This window comes from Strigops habroptila, chromosome 4, assembly GCF_004027225.2.
Source record: "Strigops habroptila isolate Jane chromosome 4, bStrHab1.2.pri, whole genome shotgun sequence".
NCBI classification, from domain to species: Eukaryota; Metazoa; Chordata; class Aves; order Psittaciformes; family Psittacidae; genus Strigops; species Strigops habroptila.
In genome coordinates this window covers 46,665,143-46,683,845 of record NC_046358.1, presented here as the reverse complement: position 1 = coordinate 46,683,845, position 18,703 = coordinate 46,665,143, and the positions used below count along the sequence as shown (strand labels likewise).

The following is an 18,703-nucleotide window of genomic DNA, read 5'->3' as shown; positions in this document are numbered from 1 at the left end:
GCTGGGAGTTGTAGTCTGCCCTGGTAGGAGGTGGTGCTCCGGGACCAGCGCCGCTCTGCACCGCCGGCCTCCTCCTTTCGTGTTCTCTGATGGCGGTGAGAGCGGGAACGGCTGAACCCACCGCCGCGCGTCCCCCGGCCCTCAGTGCGTGCTAACGTGTGCATTGTTTCACGCGTTTTAGGGTTAGTGTCGCGAACCCCGGCGCCAGGCTATGAGAACCTGTGCGGAACGTCTCCCCAGGCGGCCGCCGCCGCGCTTTCGCTTCAGATGCTTCTCCGCCTGTGAACTGGGCAGCGCAGTTCGAGCGGCGCTCTCGGGCTGTCCCGAGGGTCCTGCGCTGCCCGGGCAAAAAAAGCAGCAGGCTGCCGGCGTGGCACCGGCAAGCCGCCCTCCTCCTCCCGGCGGGGCACAGCCGCGGCAGGCAGCGGGACCCGCGCGGTGTCTGACGCGAGAGGAGCCGGGAGCCGCTGCACCGCTGGGTCAAACAACCGCCCGCGCCGGAGCCGTGAGGGGCCTCTGCGGAGGTGCGCTCAGGGGCTGCCTGCTGCTGGCGGGGCGGGCCCAAGGGAGCAGGGGCGTGGCCGAGGGGACTGGAGCGGGCCCGGGGCTGCCGCCAGCGCCGGCAATGAGCATGGAGCGGGCGGCGGGGATGTTCACCTGCTGGGGAGCCGCGCTGGGGGCTGCCGTCTCCGTCCCCGTCCTCTTCCTCGTGGCAGCGCCCTACATCAGGTACGTTTTACCGAGCGCGGCCCTAGCCCTTCGCGCGTGTGCGGGTAGCCGCTGGTGCTGCGCCGCACCGCACCGCACGGCGGTCAGGTCTACCTGCGTGCTTGTGTGACGGGACTAACATGGGGCTAACAGGGATCCCGTTTCTGTAGCCCGCGCCGGAGTAGGGCGCTATTGACGCGTCCCCAGCTCCAGCGCCTCAGTAGCACTGACGCGTTCGCGGCAGGAGCTGGGGCTCGGCTCAGCCCTGCCACCGGCGGCGGCGCCTGGTTCGGCGGTCTCCCGGGCCTCCGAGCCGCCCGGAACTTACTCCGGGGTCTGCCTCGCCCCGCGGACCCGGCCGGGCGCGGAGGGAACCGGCCGCGGTGCCGGTGTGCCCGGGGGGCGGGGCCCGCCTTCTCCTCACGGCGGCGCGGCCGAGCCCATTGGGCCCGGGCTCTGGAGTCGGTGGCGGCAGCCAATGGGAGCGGTGGCCCCACTTGGCGCCAGGGCGGGCGGTGGGGCCGGGCCGGGCCGCGCCGGTGTTTGTAAAGCGGGGAGGGGGTCAGAGGGCGAGATCCCGGTGGCCCGGGCACGACGCGATCGTGATCGGCCGCTTCGGGTAACGACGCTTGTGGCTCCCCGGTTAATCCTGCCGTTGGGGTGAAACGTGGGGCTCTGGGTGCTCGTCCCTGACCCACATCCCCTGGTCCCCTCGTCGAGGGGGGGCTGCCGCCCTCTATTGCAGGAGGTATGTCGCCGGAGGACAGTGTAAGTCAACAGCTAAGCTGGACGGGAAGGTGGTGGTAATCACAGGAGCCAACACAGGCATCGGGAAGGAGACTGCCAGAGACCTCGCACGAAGAGGCAAGTCACCAGTTATCAAGCAGGCATCCCCATGCAAGCTGATGCCCTTGTGCGTGAGGGTCACTAGTCCCACTTCCACATCTAAGGGAGGAGTGTTTTGTGCTAACACGGAAGTCAATTAGCGTCCAAAGTTATTTCAGACAAGCCCAAGTGTTGCTCGTCCAAAGGTTATGACCATCAAGGTGCAAGTCCCCAGTTCCTTGGCTGTTTTCATTGCTTGAACTCCAAAAATGTACCTTGTGACATGAAGATGCTCTGCAGCGCACCTTTTCTGAGAGGACTGGAGAAGATCCTGGTATTGCTGTATTCTGTTTGCATGAGGCTGGCCACAGATCCACTGCTGTGTGCTTTAGTTATTCATGTTTCAAGTTATTTTGGTTTACATGCTTTCTGGGTTGCTGGTAAGGAGATTAAACTTCCTGTGCACAATCTGTTTAGAAATTACTCTGGCTGTAATCCAAGTATCTCCTTGTGCTCCTGGCTTGACATTCCCAGTATAGGGGCAGATACAGCCCTATCATACCGGTGTGGTGGTACATGCTCCTGACCTGGGAGTGCCTGGGCAGAGGCACTTCTGTTTTTCTGTTCTGAAAACAGCTTTGGGCTGCGTGGAGGCTAATAATATAGTAGGAAAGGTTTTGTCCCTCCCTGCTGCTCCCTTGACTGATGCCAACACCCTAAATAAACAACACATTGTTTGTAAGCACTGTGCATGGTCAACTTATCTTAGCCTCAATCACTCAGTGTGCTCTGGTGATCTCAGCTTCTGTTGCTGTTTTTTTACCTCCCTTCCAGGAGCGAGGGTGATTGTCGCTTGCAGAGACATAACAAAGGCAGAAGCTGCAGCCAGTGAAATCCGAGCTGAGACAGGGAATCAGCAAGTCATTGTGAAAAAACTGGACTTGGCTGATACGAAATCCATCCGGGCGTTCGCTGAGAAATTTCTAGCAGGTACAGTCTCTAGATCCTTCTTTTCAGTGAGAATATTTTACCAAGGACTGCTGGCTGCTCTTCTGGCAGATGCCAAATCCCTGACCTGCATATCTCTCTACTGTGTTGGGTACTGCAGTTCACAGCAGGGGCTTGACAGAGGCTATGAGCTAGTTTGTGGTAGGAGACTTATCCTTATTGAGGTGCTGTGGCTGCAACTCAAGACAGGCATGAGGTTTTTTGGATGACTTGTGCCTCCCTCTTGTCTGTCTTTGGTCTCCGTTTCCCTGTTTAAAGATGTCTGTTGTTTCTTGCAGAGGAGAAGGAGCTCCATATTCTCATTAACAATGCTGGGGTAATGTTATGCCCTTACTCCAAGACTGCTGATGGCTTTGAGATGCATCTGGGAGTCAACCATCTTGGTAAGGCCAGTGGAGTCACGTTTTCATTCAAGGTCTGTGGCAAAATGCCAGAGGAAATTCTGCTTTTGCATTTTCTGTTCCTCAACCTTCCTTCTTGAGGAAGGATGGAAAGCCAGAGTTAGAGTTCTGGAGATGCAATGCGATGTATTTGCTTGTCATGCACCCAGCTTAAATATCTGCACGTTACCTGGGACATTTGAAATGTATGACTGTACCAGCTTTTGGAAGCTGAGGAGCAGAACTTAGTGGCCACAGAAAAGTTTAGCTGTTGATTCGGGGGATTGTCTTTTCCCTGGACTTGAAATGAGGGCAGCAGTAAGGTATAACATGTAAGCAAGATGTCGTGAGGACTTTGAAATTCCAGCAGGGGAAACCTTCAGAGAAGGATGACATTTCCTCCTGCCCCTAGGTCATTTTCTCTTGACCTTCCTATTGCTGGAGCGTCTGAAGCAGTCTGCCCCAGCCCGCATAGTGAACGTGTCCTCACTGGCTCATCACGGCGGCCGAATCCGCTTCCATGATCTCCATGGTGAGAAGTGCTACAACCGCGGCCTCGCCTACTGTCACAGCAAACTGGCCAACGTGCTCTTCACCCGGGAGCTGGCGAGGCGGCTGCAAGGCAAGTCTCACAGGAGAGCAGAGTCTTTTCCCTCTTGGCTTTTGAGCACTACGGATGATGAGAGTGAATCAGAGATAGGTCTGGAAATTGGCTGTGAAGAAATGAAATGGTTTGAGGCAAGAGTCACTGACAGCTCTTTGCATATCTCCTGTATGTGGAAGCGGGACTTGGAACACTAGTTGTGTTTGCAACAGGGCAGAGGAGTTTAGTAGCTTGGCACAGTTGAATGTATTTCATTTTTCTTTGGTGCTTGTCAAAAAACTAGCTGCATCCACAAAGACGATCGTGGTACGTAGGTAGAAGCTGAAAAACCAGAAGGAGCTGAACTAAAGTTACAGTCTCCAATAGAAAAGCGAATGTGTACTCAGCTACCTTAAACGTTGATGGCCTGTAGAACAGAAGCGTAAGACGGTACCTCTTAAGTCCCAGCATCTCTCACAGCCATGTCATTCAGTCCTTTTCATAAACTTAAGTAGTATTTATTTTACTAAAATACAGCGTTGTCTTCTGTAGGAAATTAGTATTACAGTAAATCAAAAGAAGTTGGCATTCTCAAAAGTCTGATGGAAACCACTGCTGTTGTAGCACCCAGGCCCTCTAGCACACTGTTCTGCAGAAGGCATGTAGTGACTGCAGTGCTTGGAAAGGAGTGGGGGATGATCCAGTCGCAGATCAGTGATTTAGATTGCTTAAAGAATCACCATCAAAGGTATTAGTAAAAGTGATTTTAATATGAAGTTGTAAAATTGCAACTTATTACATGGAGGAAACATACAAAGAAAAATTGGTTCGAATTTATTCACACAGAGACCCAATATGCAAAGGGTAAGGAAGACCCTCCCATTGAATCATGAGGTTTGGAGAGGACCCCCTTGCTTTCTAAACTCTTTATGGAGCCTAGATGTGGCTAGGTACAATCTTAGTCTCAGTCTTGGACAATGATATATATATAATGGAATAATCAATACAAAGTTTATAATAATTAATATTGGAGTAGCTACATGGATTAGTAATGTTTCGTTAGTATTAATTCAGCATACTATCAGTCACTTACCAAGGATCTGTTGTGAGCAAGGGGTCTCTCCACCCTGGGTAAGGAAGGATCTCTTAGTGTCAGGTATGGGACCTCAAACCTTGAGCGGTGTCCCAGCTGAAGGGGAGACTCACCTGGCAGGCAGTCAGTTGCCGTTTAGGGAGAGCTCAAAGTGGGCTCATCCAAAGATCTGCTGTTGACGAAAGGTCTCTGCTTCAAGGAGCAACCTTGAGAGGTGTCCTTGGCTCAAGGGGAGGCCATGGCCATGCTTCCTACCAGGGAGAGCTCAAAGAAGACTCACTTAGGCTGTTGTATTTATGGAGTAAAGTGGTTGGCCCATAGTCAAATTGCATTCAGTAGAAAGGTATGCACGAGACTCCTTTTACCCACAACTTCCTTTGTTCCTTGATAAATGAGTCTTGGAAAAGCCCCACTCTATTCATGTTTTAATGCCACGATGGGTATTCCATTGCCTCGGTGCTCACTGTGTCATTGTCTCTTCCTGGGTTTCCTAGAGGAGTTCTTGGTTCGACTGTGACTCAGGCTGTGCCAAACTACTGCTGGTTTGGTTAAGGGGTCAAGTGCATCCATCACATCCAGCAAGTAGTAACTACAGAGGACTTTACTTGCTCTCCCTGTATCCATGCCTGGACTCATCCTTTAGGTTTTCTGCAGGTGGAATTGAGGAATATATTAACTTTAAAAAAAAAAATAAAAAATGGCAGTTTGATGCATGCAGATTTGTCCTGGACTACTGTTTTTTGCCACAGGCACTAAAGTCACAGCAAACGCTCTCCATCCTGGTTCTGTCCATTCTGAGCTGGTCCGGCACTCATTTGTAATGACGTGGCTGTGGAAGATATTCTCATTCTTCTTGAAGACACCTTGGGAAGGAGCTCAGACCAGTATCTACTGTGCAGTAGCAGAGGAGCTAGACTCTGTGACAGGACAGTATTTCAGGTGGGTACAAGCTGACGGAGTGATATACTGTGGAAGGCAACCTTGTTAGTTGGGGAAAATGAGACTTACTGTCAGTCTTCATTAAGTAGAGACTAGGTAAGAGGCTGGCTGATAAGATTGAAGGTGACAAATACTAGAGCATTACCCCTTCCTGGTCTGTTGCAGTGAATATCGTGTTAGAAGGGATCTCTGACCATTTGCAGCTCTACACAATAGCAGGTCCTTTAGTGCTGGGAATATCACTGTACTCAGAATGCAGGAATGGCTGTCACGTGCTCAGAGCTCTAATCCTGATCTGCCTGAGATTTTGGCAAATCACTTTCAGTAGAGCTGTTTAGTTAATGAGGTCGCTTGAGTCAATCCTGGGAAAACTGCTTTGGTTCTCTCTGCAGTTGCACCCTACAGAAGGAGCAGAAGGGGCCTGTGCTCCCAGGGTGCTGGGCAGGCTGGTGGTGCTGCAGAGCCGGGAGGTGAGATGCTCAGGACTGGCATGTTGACAAAATAACTTGATTCTCCAGTGTGACAGAACCACCAGCTGGGAGGAACTCCTGCTGGGACACAACGCTCTGTCCTGCAAACTTTCTTATGTAGCTCCTACTACAAACCCTGACTTCTTTGGCTTACTCCAGGACCCTGTATAGTCATGCCTTTTCCCCTCACCAAAACTACTGCCCAGAGCAATTCCAAGTCATCATCATCCTAGATTTGAAGACTGCCATTTGAACAGATTTATGTCAGCTTCCCCCTGGGTGTACAGCAGTGTAACAGTACTGGTTTTGGGGAAATGAATGTGAAAATTTATCTCTCTTTTTTTTCCCCCACATGGATACTGTTGGAGCCTTTGCGTCTGCAGAGCTTTCCTCTCGTGATGTGTGACCAGATTAGTCTCTGTTATGACTTTGTCTGATCTTCACTTGGGAGTTTGTACCATCTTAATCAGACTTGAATATATAAATAGATGTCTTAATCTTTCCTGGATGACTGTCTGTCCTAGGATATAAATGGAGCATTTATGTGCTGGAGTACAGAAAATTTTGGTGGATTTTAAACTCATAAAAGAAAGGAGTTCTCGGCTTGGTAGGAAATGAATACCTTCAACAGTAATTCACAGCTCACATTGGACTAGCCTAAAATCCTCTTCACTTTCCAGGCATAGAATATAAAGCACAAGTATGGAAAAGAATTTGCATGCCACAGCAAGACAGGTGGAGTCCAGAGTAATTTCAGGAACTTCAGAGTCTGCGCACTTGGAGCTCTACAAGCACTAGGCTGGATACAGATCTTAGAGATGAAATTTCCTCTGTTCTCTTAAACTCCCATGTTATTGCAGCATCTAGCGTTACAGAGGAGAACACATGATCTGTTCCAGGCAGAGTGCTGTCTGTCTGATTGCAGGAGCTGAAAAGAAAGGAGCCCTAGTTCAGTGGATAATGGAAAAGGGGATTGCAGTATTACCATTCTGGAGCAGCTTTGCCTTTCATGCCACAGCAATATAGTGAGGAAAATAGTTGTTTAGAATGAAGGGCTGTTTCAGTGGGGTGGGTTTTTTTTTGTAGTGTTTGCTAGAAGCGGTGCTCCTGAGAAGGTTGGTTAGTGGTTATAGCCCTTCTTGGTGGTATTAATGAGAATGTACACTGAAGAGTACATAGTAGAACATATACAGGTTTCTTTAAGAGTTGAGACAACAGACAGTATACTTGCATACCAGTTCTTGGTGCCATTAGGAGAGACTTTTCCCTGGCCAGTTGGAAAGAAAGCTTTCTCAAGATGGCTTAGCACTAACCCTTGCTCATTTGCTGGACAGCCTCCCACCCTTCCTTCAGTTGGTCTTGAAGTTAAGCTGATTGAAAGCACCTCCCTTATCTTAACACAGACATTTCAGTATGCTAATGGAGATGGAGACCTTTGACTTAATAAAAACAAAACGTGTGCTTCTTGCAGTGATTGCCAGCCAGCATACGTATCTTCATGGGGTCGGGATGATGAGACAGCAAAGAAGCTCTGGAGCGTGAGCTGCAAGCTCCTCGGAATCCAGTGGGACTGAGCAGCGCAGACCTCAAGTGTGTACCTGGCTGAGCCCAGCCATACTTTTCCTGGGAAGAGCACTGCTGACAGACCTCAAGACTGGAACTCCAATACTTTTGCTGCCCTAGTGATGGCTGTATGGACACAATCTAATGTGAATTTCTGGAATATTACACTTGATGATTGAGATTTATAAGCAACCTGTCCCCCTTCCTAGCTGGTGAATTAAAGCACCAATGCAGGGAGCAACCTTTGCTTGGTTGGGCGGAGGCTATTGTCCTCTGGCTTTAGAACAGAAATGGAAGTTGCAGTCTTAGGTTTAGGTTACCAGGTAGTCTAAAGAATTACCTTTATCCCCCCCCAGTAATAGTAAATTTGTAGGACTATTGATGAGTTTATTTTCAGTTCCTGCTATTTGACCTGTCAGAGTGAAAGTACTTTAGACCATTAGATTTTCTGGCAATTCCATGCAATACAGATGATCTCAAGCATACAGAAATAGGTGCTGGCCTTTTTGTGCCAAGCATTAGGTAAAGTTTTTAAGTGGACTCAACTGTTTTTCTCAATATTCTTTGCAAGAGGCAGGACCCCTAGCCACTGAATTATCTTGGCCCCAAGTGCCCACCGATGGCAGTAAGTCAACAGAGGGTTGGCATATCTTTTGAGAACCCGGGTCTCAGTGCAGGTGACTGGGAGGTTAAAAGTTGCATGAGTGCTGCAATTGTGCATAGGCAAGTTATCTTGCTAAAAAAGATTAACATCTCTCCTGTGAAGCATGCGAGAAAAGATGGTGTAAAAATTGTCACAATAAAACCCCCAGCTGCACTTTAAATGACGTCAGAACTTCAAAAAAGAGAGCAGAATGAGTAACATCTCAACTGCGTTAAAAAACAACATTAAACAGCTTCAGCTGAGGCTTTAGCTTTACATGACAGCAAACTACCTAGAGCTGAATAGTTGAAGCAGAGATCAAGACTATCTTGATATAGATCAAGTTAGCTACAGGACAGGAAAGTAAGACTTGCACAGAAATCCTTACATGTATCTGCCCAGCAGTTGCTGGCCATGGCAGTTACAGGCCCTGCAGTACTACATAGTATGCATTTCCAAAAGGCAGCTGTCAATCCATGCAGTAATGGGACTGCTCCCTTGAAACCCTAGCGTACCTTGGTGCTAGGGTGTGATCCATCATCACATTGTTTCTGAAAGAGTTAAGCAGTTAGAAAACAAGTGCCACAGCTCGTAGGATTATCTTCTGCTTCTGGAAAAAAACCACCTTGGAAGTTTTTGGACTTGCACATGAGCATGTCACTGTGACCAACTGCCAGTTTTGGGAAACAAATGGTAATTTTATGATTAATTCTTTCTGCCTGGATGGCATCTATGCAGAACAGTCCTGTGCTACCTCTGAGCAATACTAAATAAAGCCATTTTCCTTTTACAACAGAAGACTGTATCTTCCTTCAGAAATGTTGTACCAGTTTACGTGGTGTTGCTGTTATCTGCACCTGCCTTACTAATGTAGAGAACTCTATTTAGGCAACATTTTAAAGTCCCTTTGTGTTTCTCCCTGTCACTCTACTTTTTTCCTCCGTCTTTAGGCTTAATCTTCTCTATGAAGCTAAATCCACAACTATAGTGTAGCAGTAGAACGCTACCTAGCATCACAGGCTTGGTGTGTTTTCTCTGTGTGAGTCTCTGATCTTCAAAGTGGCTTTCAAGGGCAGCAGAAACTATTAAAAAATAAAAAGGCCAGAAAGGCTCTAGGCTGAAATATTTTGCCCTTGCAGGTCAATGCTCTTCTCAGAGAAGTCTGACTGTAGATTTTGCATAAGGTATGTAACTACACATTTCCAGAGATGCACCCCCACTCTTTCTGACCTTGGGCAAGCCACTTATACCTTCTTCTAAGCTGATCTGTAAAATGGGGGAACTAAAGCTCATTTAGCTGTCTGAAAGGGAGGCTTGCAGGGGAGAGTTAGATTAACTTTCAAAGCTCTCTAAAGAGGATTACTGGTTTGTGAGAGTACACATATGGGGCCGAGGTAGCTACTGGGAGGGCTTCTAAAGATGTGGTATTCCAATTGATCTAAACGTTGAGGACACAGCGGCAGAGAGATTTTGCATGATTTGAACAATTTTTTCCCCTTCAAATTACTCTGCCAAGCACAGCCAAAACAAAACACAGATCTAGAAAGAGATCCCCAGCTTGCAGAGATAAAAAAACAAACAGAAGATATGTGAACAGTCGTAATACTTTATTCTCTTTTTTCATTGTAAACAAACCTTGGTCATTAATAGAGAAGTTCTTATTAACTGGCAGTACTCAATCCCTTTTTAATGCTCAAAAATTCAAAGCCCCTTGTTAATTGCACTAGTTGTGACACAAGGCAGTTAGTCAGGATCAAAATTCCAGTTCTGCTGGTAAGAGAAAGATCTCTAGATTCCAAGTTAGGAAAATCAAATTACAACAAACACTATATAAAGTGCATCAGGTACAGTGCAAAGAGGTCAGGAGGAAAGGCAGGTACAGAACTGACTGGTCTGCATGGCAAACCCCACCCTCTGTGCTCTACACAGCTGAAGGAACACTAGCAGAACGCTAGGCATTGCAGCAATGCTGATCTGGATACCACAAACAGTAAAACCTCCTCTGCATAATTAGAGATTTGGAAATGATTGAAGACATGGATGGTGCCAGGTTTTAGGAATAGCCTAATACTGTAATCTGAAGGAGAGCTAGGTCAGCCTGGTCAAGAAACAAAAGCTTTCATTAGTACTGCTCACTAATGAGATAATGCAAATCTGTGGTCAGGAGATTCTGAATGCTAAATGTGGTCACTTCCAACTGCTTCACTCTGAGACAGGCATCAGTGGGGCAGTGCTCATGAAACACTAAAGGAGATGGACCAAGTCCTTTCTGAACCCATGGAAGTCCGTTCTGTCACTACGGTGAGCTTGGGGATAGTGCAAAACTCTTATTTGACAGTTATGTACTAAAACTATTTACAGTTATATTACACTTCAGAAAACCTCTTGTTTCTTCTTTTGTTAAAAACTTCAGTTTACTTCCAAAGTGAACTAGTTTTCCTACTTCTTGTGCTGAAGTACATGTAAACAGCAAGCACAAACCATTGTTGAGTACCACGTTTCGTTCTGTTTCTTTCTGAAGGTCCTACTACTGTCTACCATTCTCGTGTCCCAATCACAGTTGCAGAGAAGCAGCTGCTTTTTTCAGCATCCCTGAACAGTCATTACACGAAGATTCCTGCTTTTTCATAAAGCTGAGTTAAGCTAACACTTCCAGAGCAAAGCCTGTCAATATAGTCTATACAATATGCCAAGTTAATAAAATTCAGTCTGGTGTTCGACTGTACCTGACAGTGACAGATTATTCTGGTACGAAACAAATAAATCCCTGTGTGACAGGGATACAGACGGCCTGTTGAATTCTACCACAGCTTGCTTTATCTGTATTTTCTGCTACACCTGATGAAAAATTGTGGAAGTTTACTGGCAAGTATTTTGTGATAAAGCTGCATTGCAACAGTTTATTGGATATTACCATAGCAAAGAAAGAGGTACATGATTTTTCAGCTATTTTAAAGTATTATTTTCCCTTTGTACTCCCCTTACAGGATAAGCCCTTTATAACTTCATTCATCTAATAAGGGCTCAAGTACCATACGTATGGCACACGTCAGACAATATGACTGGTAAGCAGAAACCTGCCACAGAGAATCAGTTCCTACCTTTTCAAGAGAACTAAAGAAACCGGGCATGTTTCTTCTTTTTCCTCTCCCCGCCTAGTGGGAGGGGAAAGGAAAAAAAAAAAGGGAAGAAAAAGGAAAAAAAAAAAAAAAAAAAAGGAGTAGCAATGGTTTGTAGAGAGGCTTAAAAAAAAAAAAAAAAAAATCTCAATTTTGTCTTTGGAAATTACAGTCTTTGTAAAAGAGGATGTCTCCAGAAAAGCTACAGGAAACCCATAATCACAAGAAGTTTTATACCCCAGGCTACACTGAGTTGACGAAATTTTACTGTCCTCTCTATTTAGGCTTTCTGGATTAAAAATATGTAATAAAGGTCAATACCTTTGAAAAAAAAGGCCCAAACCCCAACAACACCCCCACCCCCACCCCAGAAAGAGAAGTACTCACTTTTATACACCTAAATTCTTGCTTGTTCAGTTTGAAACTGACCCCTTGCCCCAAAAAAGATAGTCAAAAAAGACCCTGAGGTAGTGACTGTTTGACAAAATACAGGACTGGCACTTGTAATTTAGTTCCCTTCCTTTTACCAGAGGCACATTAGCAGCATCCATTAGCCACCAACATCAGTCAAGAGATTTCCATTTTACCAAGAGATTGCTGAGCCACATGCCTTTACGCAGCCTTGAAGCCTTGCTCCTCTGTATGATGGTGAATGTCAATTTCTTATTATTTCCTAGTGCCCTGGGGAAGCCGATTTCTGGTTTTGGGCTGGTGTGCCAGGAGCCACTGGGTACAGATGGCCTTCACAACGTCATCTCTGCTGCTCTCAGCCAGCTGTCGCACATGTTGCACTAGCTGCACTGCTCTGGTCTTTTCCTGCCTCACCGAGACGAGGTAGGCAGAACGCAACTTGTTGCACATCACGTAGGCCTGGATCTGAAGCAGAAGAGGCAATCAGAACTTGGTTAGAAAGCTGAAGTAAACTAACAGCACAAGGTTAAGCAAGGATTCACTGGAAATACCTAGTTCAGAAGTGTGTTGTACAAGGTAGCAGCAGCTTATTATGAAGCGGAGTACGGCATGGAGCAGATCCCGATGTAAAAGATGGATAGACAGCTGTATTTTATTGTTGTGGAAACCCCTTTTACTGTATCACCATGTAATTAGCATCAGGGATCCTATTTTGTGCCTGAATTACCATACCCTCATAGTGAGTTTGTCAGCTGGAGCAGGCCAGAGGACAGTCACAAATCTCAACATTTTATTCCCAGCTAGGCCACACAGGATCTACAACAAGCCACAAATGCTGAGCCACAGCTTCTTCATCTATAAACATGCACCTACAGTTCACAGATTTATCTGTGACTCTCCAGGGGCTTGGCTGGCTGGTATGAAAGCTAACAAAGAAACAAAGTAGTTTAACCCTCGCTTCCTCTAAGAAAAAAAGTATATCAGAATTTGAGAAGTTTTATTATTTAACTCTTGATCACAATAGAAGTAGTATTATCCTGAAACAGTAAGCTGAAATGGTCATCTTGGAGGTACGCTGATCCGCGTTAGCTGTCTGCCATTACTAGAAACTTACAGGCACCTATATGAGACATTGGATAACAAAACCACAAACTTTCATCTCACAGCTCTACAATCGCAAACACCACAGCCCTGAGGAATTCACTGTGATTACAATCTAGGAAGTGGCCTTCAAATCTTTGGCTGGAATGAGGATGAGAGAGAAGATAGTAAAAGAGAACACGTAGGCTGCAGACCAAGACTGGGCTGTTTAGCTCTTGCTAAATGAGTTCCCCTGTTGTACTTTTACTTACCTTGTTTTCATCACTGTCCATATCCTGAATCAGATTATCAAGATCCTGTATGCAAAGAAGGGAAAAAGGTGTTCACATTTAGAGTGACTATAATTTTCAAATCTTCACCCCATCAGGCACCAAACTGCTGCTTAGAGGAAGGGCAGCTGAGATCACAGCTAGACGGTTACATTGTCCCAGCTGCAAGGGCTGCAGGTGTCAAAAATACAAACTCTAATTCCTCCCTTTACCACAGACATGGCATAACTTGAGTAAGGCAAACCACACACTCCCACCTTTAAACAACGCACGTAGTACAGAGCCAGGAGATAAGGCCTCACTAAAAGAGCAGCACAGGCACCACTGGATGGTTTCCCTGTAGCCTGTATTGTATTGTAGCCTGTATTGTACCCATTCTACTTCAAAAGGGACACAATGCAGGACAGAATTACCTCAGCAGGAATGTTCTTGAACTCGTTTAGACAATTTAGGATAATGTTATCCCCATCGTTTTTTGCTGCAACTCCCGACTCATTGACACACTTGAGGAGCTGCCGGATCTCACTGTACTTCTGCTGCTTCACCAGCTGCTTGGCCACTTTGCTGTACACTTCTGTAGCCTCCAGCTGGAAGTCCTAGGGGTAGGTGGAACATCAAAGAAACACATTAAATGTTTTCAGCAGGTTTTCACAAAGGGAGTCTATACAGCTGAGACAATCCCTCTTAACGACAATATCACACCATGCTACAAAATACCAAAGCTGTTTTGGGGGTCTCTGATTTGTGAGTCACCACTGCTCAGGGCTGCCTCAAAGGTTTTCTATCATCAGACTGGTCACGCTCAGTTTTGCTCAAGAACAAGAGCACTGTTACCACCTCCTTCTCAGGGGTGGCAAAATAATGATTTTTTTCTTCTGGCAAAAGATCTTTCCTAGGTCCCTCCCCACCTCTCGCTCACTTAGCAAGCTCCCAATATATTCCTCCAGCCACTCCACCAACAGCCACCCTTCATGTGCCTGAGAAACAGGAGGTAACTGACCATCGTACACCTCCCATATGAAGGAAGAGATGATAAAGCTGCAGACTGATCCTGCCATGAATAAGGCAAGAAAATAAAGAAAAAAAGAAAGAAGCAGAAGCGATGCCAGGCAGCTGGATGTGCTGCTCCAGTTTTAACAGGGGGTAGTGGCTGCTGTTGCTGCTAAGAAGTGCTATTTTACTAAGGCTCTCCATCTCACTACAAACAGGCATTCTGCCTGGTACCTCCTGACCTGAAAGAGGGAGCAGGGCCTGCCATATCCACAAATACTCTTTCAGTGTGCCACCTCTGTCCAGAAGTGGCCCTGCTATACCCTCTGTCCCAGCTAACTGCACTGCTTGAAGCAGTATCTTTTAGCAGCTCCTAACATGGATGAGAAACACACAGAAAAGTTTGGAGCCTCATGAGCTGCACTGACTAACAGGCACCTCAACTTCTACCCAGACAAGAAGGAGAGGACTGCTGAGAGAGTTTCCAGTTAATTAATTTTGCTCTCAGCCAGGAGAATAGCACAGAGACAGCCCTGCACTTATTTTATTCACTGTGTCTTTGCATGACTATCATAAACTGCAGAGAGCTACCAAGTCAGAGCTCTCTGTTCACACCTGTGATTGTGGTTTGCCACAGTTAGGTCACAGAACAAGGTATACAGCCAAGAAGAAGCTATATTAAGTTCCACTGTAGGACCCAATTAGTTCGCAAGTGTCCCACTGAAGCAGCATTTTCATTTCCTTACCAAGCTTCCAAATACATGGATATTTAAGACCTGAAAGAGGGACTGAACTAAGACCTGAACTAGTGACTTTTCCTCACAAGAAGTTTTTCTTTTAGGGGATTAAACAGACATTTTGCAAAAGGATCTTTTGCTTAAGCAATTGCTGCTTGCAGGAATTACATTTATAATAATAGTGCTTGTTATATCAAGTTTTTCCATACCTGAAGGACTCTAAATGCAATTCCAAAACCTTCCTCAATGTTTTTGCCTTCCAACATGACCTGAAAAGAGAGGTAGAGACAATTTTGGGGATGCACACTCCTTTTTCATTACATACAGTTGAATAATAATGCATTTCCAGATTTTGCCCAAGACAGGGTCCAAAAGACAATGCAATAGGTCAGAGAACAGCACAACCCCAACAAGTAGAGCAAATATAGGGTCTACTGTCACACAGTGATTTCCTGTGGGACATTGAGAAAGTTAAGGATGGAGCTGAGATGAAGTTAAGAAGGGTTAGAATAAACAGCAGCATTTGCCTTGCTTCAAAACACAGTAGGCTGCGTAGTCAAAAGGCATGTTACTATTTGTATTTGGGATCATCTACCTCTGAAAAACTGGAACTTCGAGGAGAGGAGCTCCAAGTTCTGACGTGTTCACTGCTACTTTGAGGAAAACCATGAATTTTTCATAAATGGTAGGTTGCACACATGCACAAGTAACCTACCCATGAAAAAACTAAAAGGCTGCTCCAACCATCAACTGTTTCAATGTGTATATCAAGTTAGCATTGTTGACGAAAAATAGAGCTATGTTTGAAATAGCAGTAAGTACCTTGCAAGCAACATCCATTTTCATGTTATTGTTTCCAAAGAGTGTGGGCAAGGAGGAACCTGTCATTTGAGAGGTTCCTGAGCTCTCACATCGATGCAGGAACTTTGTTACTTCCATCTGCAGATCAACTGTATTGATGTGCCTAGATAGAGGAAAAATTCAGACTTTATTTTGAAATAGAAGTAAGTTCACACAAATAATAACTGACACCTTCTCTTTCTTGAACACATTTCAAAACAAGACATATTTCCAAGGAATTATTATTTTAGTTACTTTTTAAACTTTGTCTTTTGTGCAGCCAAGTCTGCAGCAATGAGATACTTTGCACTTATCATGCACCACAAGCTGAAGGTGAGCACTTGTTTACATTATTTCAAAGTGAGCCAGAGAATTTGGATTCCAAGTAAGTATCTGCTTCCTCTTTTCCACCTCATCATACACACTTCCCCCCACCTTTTAAGTTAGTATCTAGCCTAAAAAAAGGAAAGAAACAAGCCCCTAAGAGAAACAGGGTATAAAACCCCAAGTACAGGAGAGATCTGGCTAAATTTACACTTTAAGTTTTGAATACAGGGCTTCAGTTATGTCTGGCACTTATAACTTGTACGTAGTTGAATGTTTTGCACCAAGAGCTAAGCACCAAGAGACTGCTTGCTTTGCAGAGGGCTTTTTTCTTTCTAATTAAAGGAAGGTAGATGATACATGGTCTGATACTTTTAGTAGAAACAATTGCTCATCCCCTGGGTTGGGTTGTTGGAGGAACAGGTAACAGGAATCCTGTAACTGCAACTATGTAAAAGTCAGATTTGGGTCAGGCACAGCTAGTATGTGTTGGCTAAATCCAACTTAAACACAAACACTAAAACAAAAAACAAACGAAACCAACCAAACAAAAAACATCACACCCCCCCCAAATAAAAACCCCCACCACCTAAAATCCCCCATAAAAGCCTGAATTTCCCCTTTCGTATGACTTAGCTTCTTGTTTATTGATACCTTGACACATCTGTAGCAGACATTTTCTTCCGAAAAGTGAATGCCATTTTTTTCCTTCCTGAATTTCTTGAGACCTCCTGCAGATAGACTTTGAGATGGTCCTTGATCTTTAGAAGCCATGTCTGTTTGCCTCCCAGTTCAGTGTAAGACTTTGCTCCATGAGTGAAAAATCTAATGCAGGTCATGGCAGCACGAACGTGATCCTAGAAGGAATATACTGAACACTAAGGTGGACCAAAGTACACCACCTTCACTAATTGTTGTCTGTACTGAAGTGCTCACACAAAGCAGGCAATGTCTGTTTTCATTAAAACAGTAGTTAAGCTACTGCAATGCACCAGCTCCATGACAAATGCACAGCAGATCAGCTTCAGTCAGGCTCAGGCCTTCCTATCTGTTTCTTAGGATTGCAAAGTAGCAAAAAATATACCTGTCCATCATGCAGATTTACACCAAAGTAAATAACAAAGTCTGACAGTATTCAACATTTCACTGAAAGAGGTGGCACCGACCCTCACCTTACCTTCATGAACTGTTGCAGCTCATACAGAATATGGTAGTAGTTCTTTCTCTGCAAGTATTTGCAGGCTGCAATCAAGTAGACTCCCCAGCTCTCCAGTCCTGGATCAATGGTTTCCAGCAAGTTCTCCAACATATGGAGTTTTCCACTTTCATAACTTGGAATGAAGATCCCTTCAATGAACACTTCTGATGGGGATTCCTACACATCAGAAAGGTAGCCTGAAGCAAAGCCACTGTGGCTTGTTGATTTTCCTTATATAATATAAAGCAGTGATAAGTGACAGAGATCATAAAATTACTAAATAATTTAGTTTGGCAGGGATCTCTAGAGGTCATTTGGTTTAAACCCCCACTCCAAGAATGGCTTCCAAGTTAGGTCATGCTGCTCTGGGCCTGCCCAGTCAAGTTCTGTGCATGATAATACGGCAATTTAACAGCCTCTCTGGCTGTTACGCTTTTACTGTGTCTTACCCTTTTACTGTGCACATTTGAGATAAGCCTGGATCTATCTTCTGTATAATCACCCACTTGGAAGCTGAAAACAGCACAAAGGTCTTCTTTTGCGCTTCCTTCTTCAAGCTGGAAAAAACTAGCTCTGTCACTCTCCTCGTATCATGTGCCTCAGGCCCCTAGCCACTTTGGTGGCCTTCCCTTAGACTTGCCTTCACTCTGACAATGTCTGGTTTATAGTAGGGAACCCAAAACTGGGCACAGCAGTTCAGATGAAACCTCACAAGTAGTGAGCTGACGGGGATATTTACTATGGTCTCACAAATGCAGGCTCACATATTGAGGTTACTATGGAAAGAAGCATGTGTCACAACGTGTCTTTAAAATGTTTATGCAAGCCATGATACGATTTTTTTGTTTGTTTTTTAAATCTAAGCATAAGATAGAAGCTACACAGCCTGCATGCATAAAACGTTTCCAGACATCCAACTGCAAAACGTTTCATCAGAAGCCTAGTACCTTACTGCTTTAAGGTAACAAATCTTCCTCCCTAGTTTGCATGATCACTACCAGCCTCCTTGTCCAAAAGAAGCACCCTTAATTAATGAGAACCTTGTTGGAATAATTTCTAGGTTTAATTGTAACAGAACTGTTTTCTCCAGAGATTCTTAAGCCCTTCTATATTATGCAGTTTTCCTATGGGAGAATTGAAAACCAGCTTTTGGCTTCCTTAGATTCCTATCCTCTGGGACATGACTATTCCCTTATATTCCTGATGGTTACAGAAGCACAAATGTGGGTGTCTGATTCAACAAACAATGCCAAGAGACAGAGCCACTGTGACAGAGTGAAATGTCTAGTGTTATCAGCATGTTGCAATTCAAAATTTTCCTCCTCTTTTCTGAACTGTATGACAATAATCCCAGGTTTTCAGCTTTGTAGAAAAAAGACCAAGAGCTGCTGATGCAGGACCTCTAGAAGCCACTGTTTCAACACAATAGGGAAGAGGGATTAAACATAAGATGTTAAGATCAAAGTTATTTTTTCATGTCACTGAATTTTGTCAGTATCTGG

The 18,703-nt window shown here is 45.3% G+C and overlaps 2 protein-coding genes across 10 annotated transcripts in view; one reads left to right on the top strand and one right to left on the bottom strand.

Annotated features, from left to right (window-relative positions):
* The window catches only part of ZFYVE26 (zinc finger FYVE-type containing 26), a 62,145-nt gene that overhangs the window by 3,066 nt on the left and 40,376 nt on the right, over positions 1-18,703 (bottom strand). For 6 of the 9 annotated variants that reach the window (XM_030481961.1, XM_030481965.1, XM_030481963.1 and 3 more), the window contains 7 exons: positions 17,181-17,378; positions 16,658-16,860; positions 15,662-15,803; positions 15,049-15,108; positions 13,526-13,708; positions 13,095-13,139; positions 9,799-12,207 (listed from right to left, as the gene is read on the bottom strand). In XM_030481961.1, coding sequence (XP_030337821.1) covers positions 11,998-12,207; positions 13,095-13,139; positions 13,526-13,708; positions 15,049-15,108; positions 15,662-15,803; positions 16,658-16,860; positions 17,181-17,378 — 1,041 coding nt within the window. In that variant the 3' untranslated portion in view covers positions 9,799-11,997. Of the gene's footprint in view, positions 1-9,798; positions 12,208-13,094; positions 13,140-13,525; positions 13,709-15,048; positions 15,109-15,661; positions 15,804-16,061; positions 16,135-16,657; positions 16,861-17,180; positions 17,379-18,703 lie in introns of those variants that run through there. The other 3 variants (XR_003990876.1, XM_030481967.1, XM_030481969.1) reach the window with 3 other exon arrangements.
* On the top strand, positions 29-9,001 carry LOC115606295 (retinol dehydrogenase 12-like). Its single transcript, XM_030481976.2, has 8 exons — positions 29-95; positions 182-729; positions 1,454-1,572; positions 2,368-2,523; positions 2,820-2,924; positions 3,334-3,543; positions 5,347-5,536; positions 7,478-9,001. The coding sequence occupies exons 2-8, from the start codon at positions 212-214 to the stop codon at positions 7,578-7,580; spliced, it is 1,401 nt and encodes a 466-aa protein (XP_030337836.1). The 5' UTR covers positions 29-95; positions 182-211; the 3' UTR covers positions 7,581-9,001.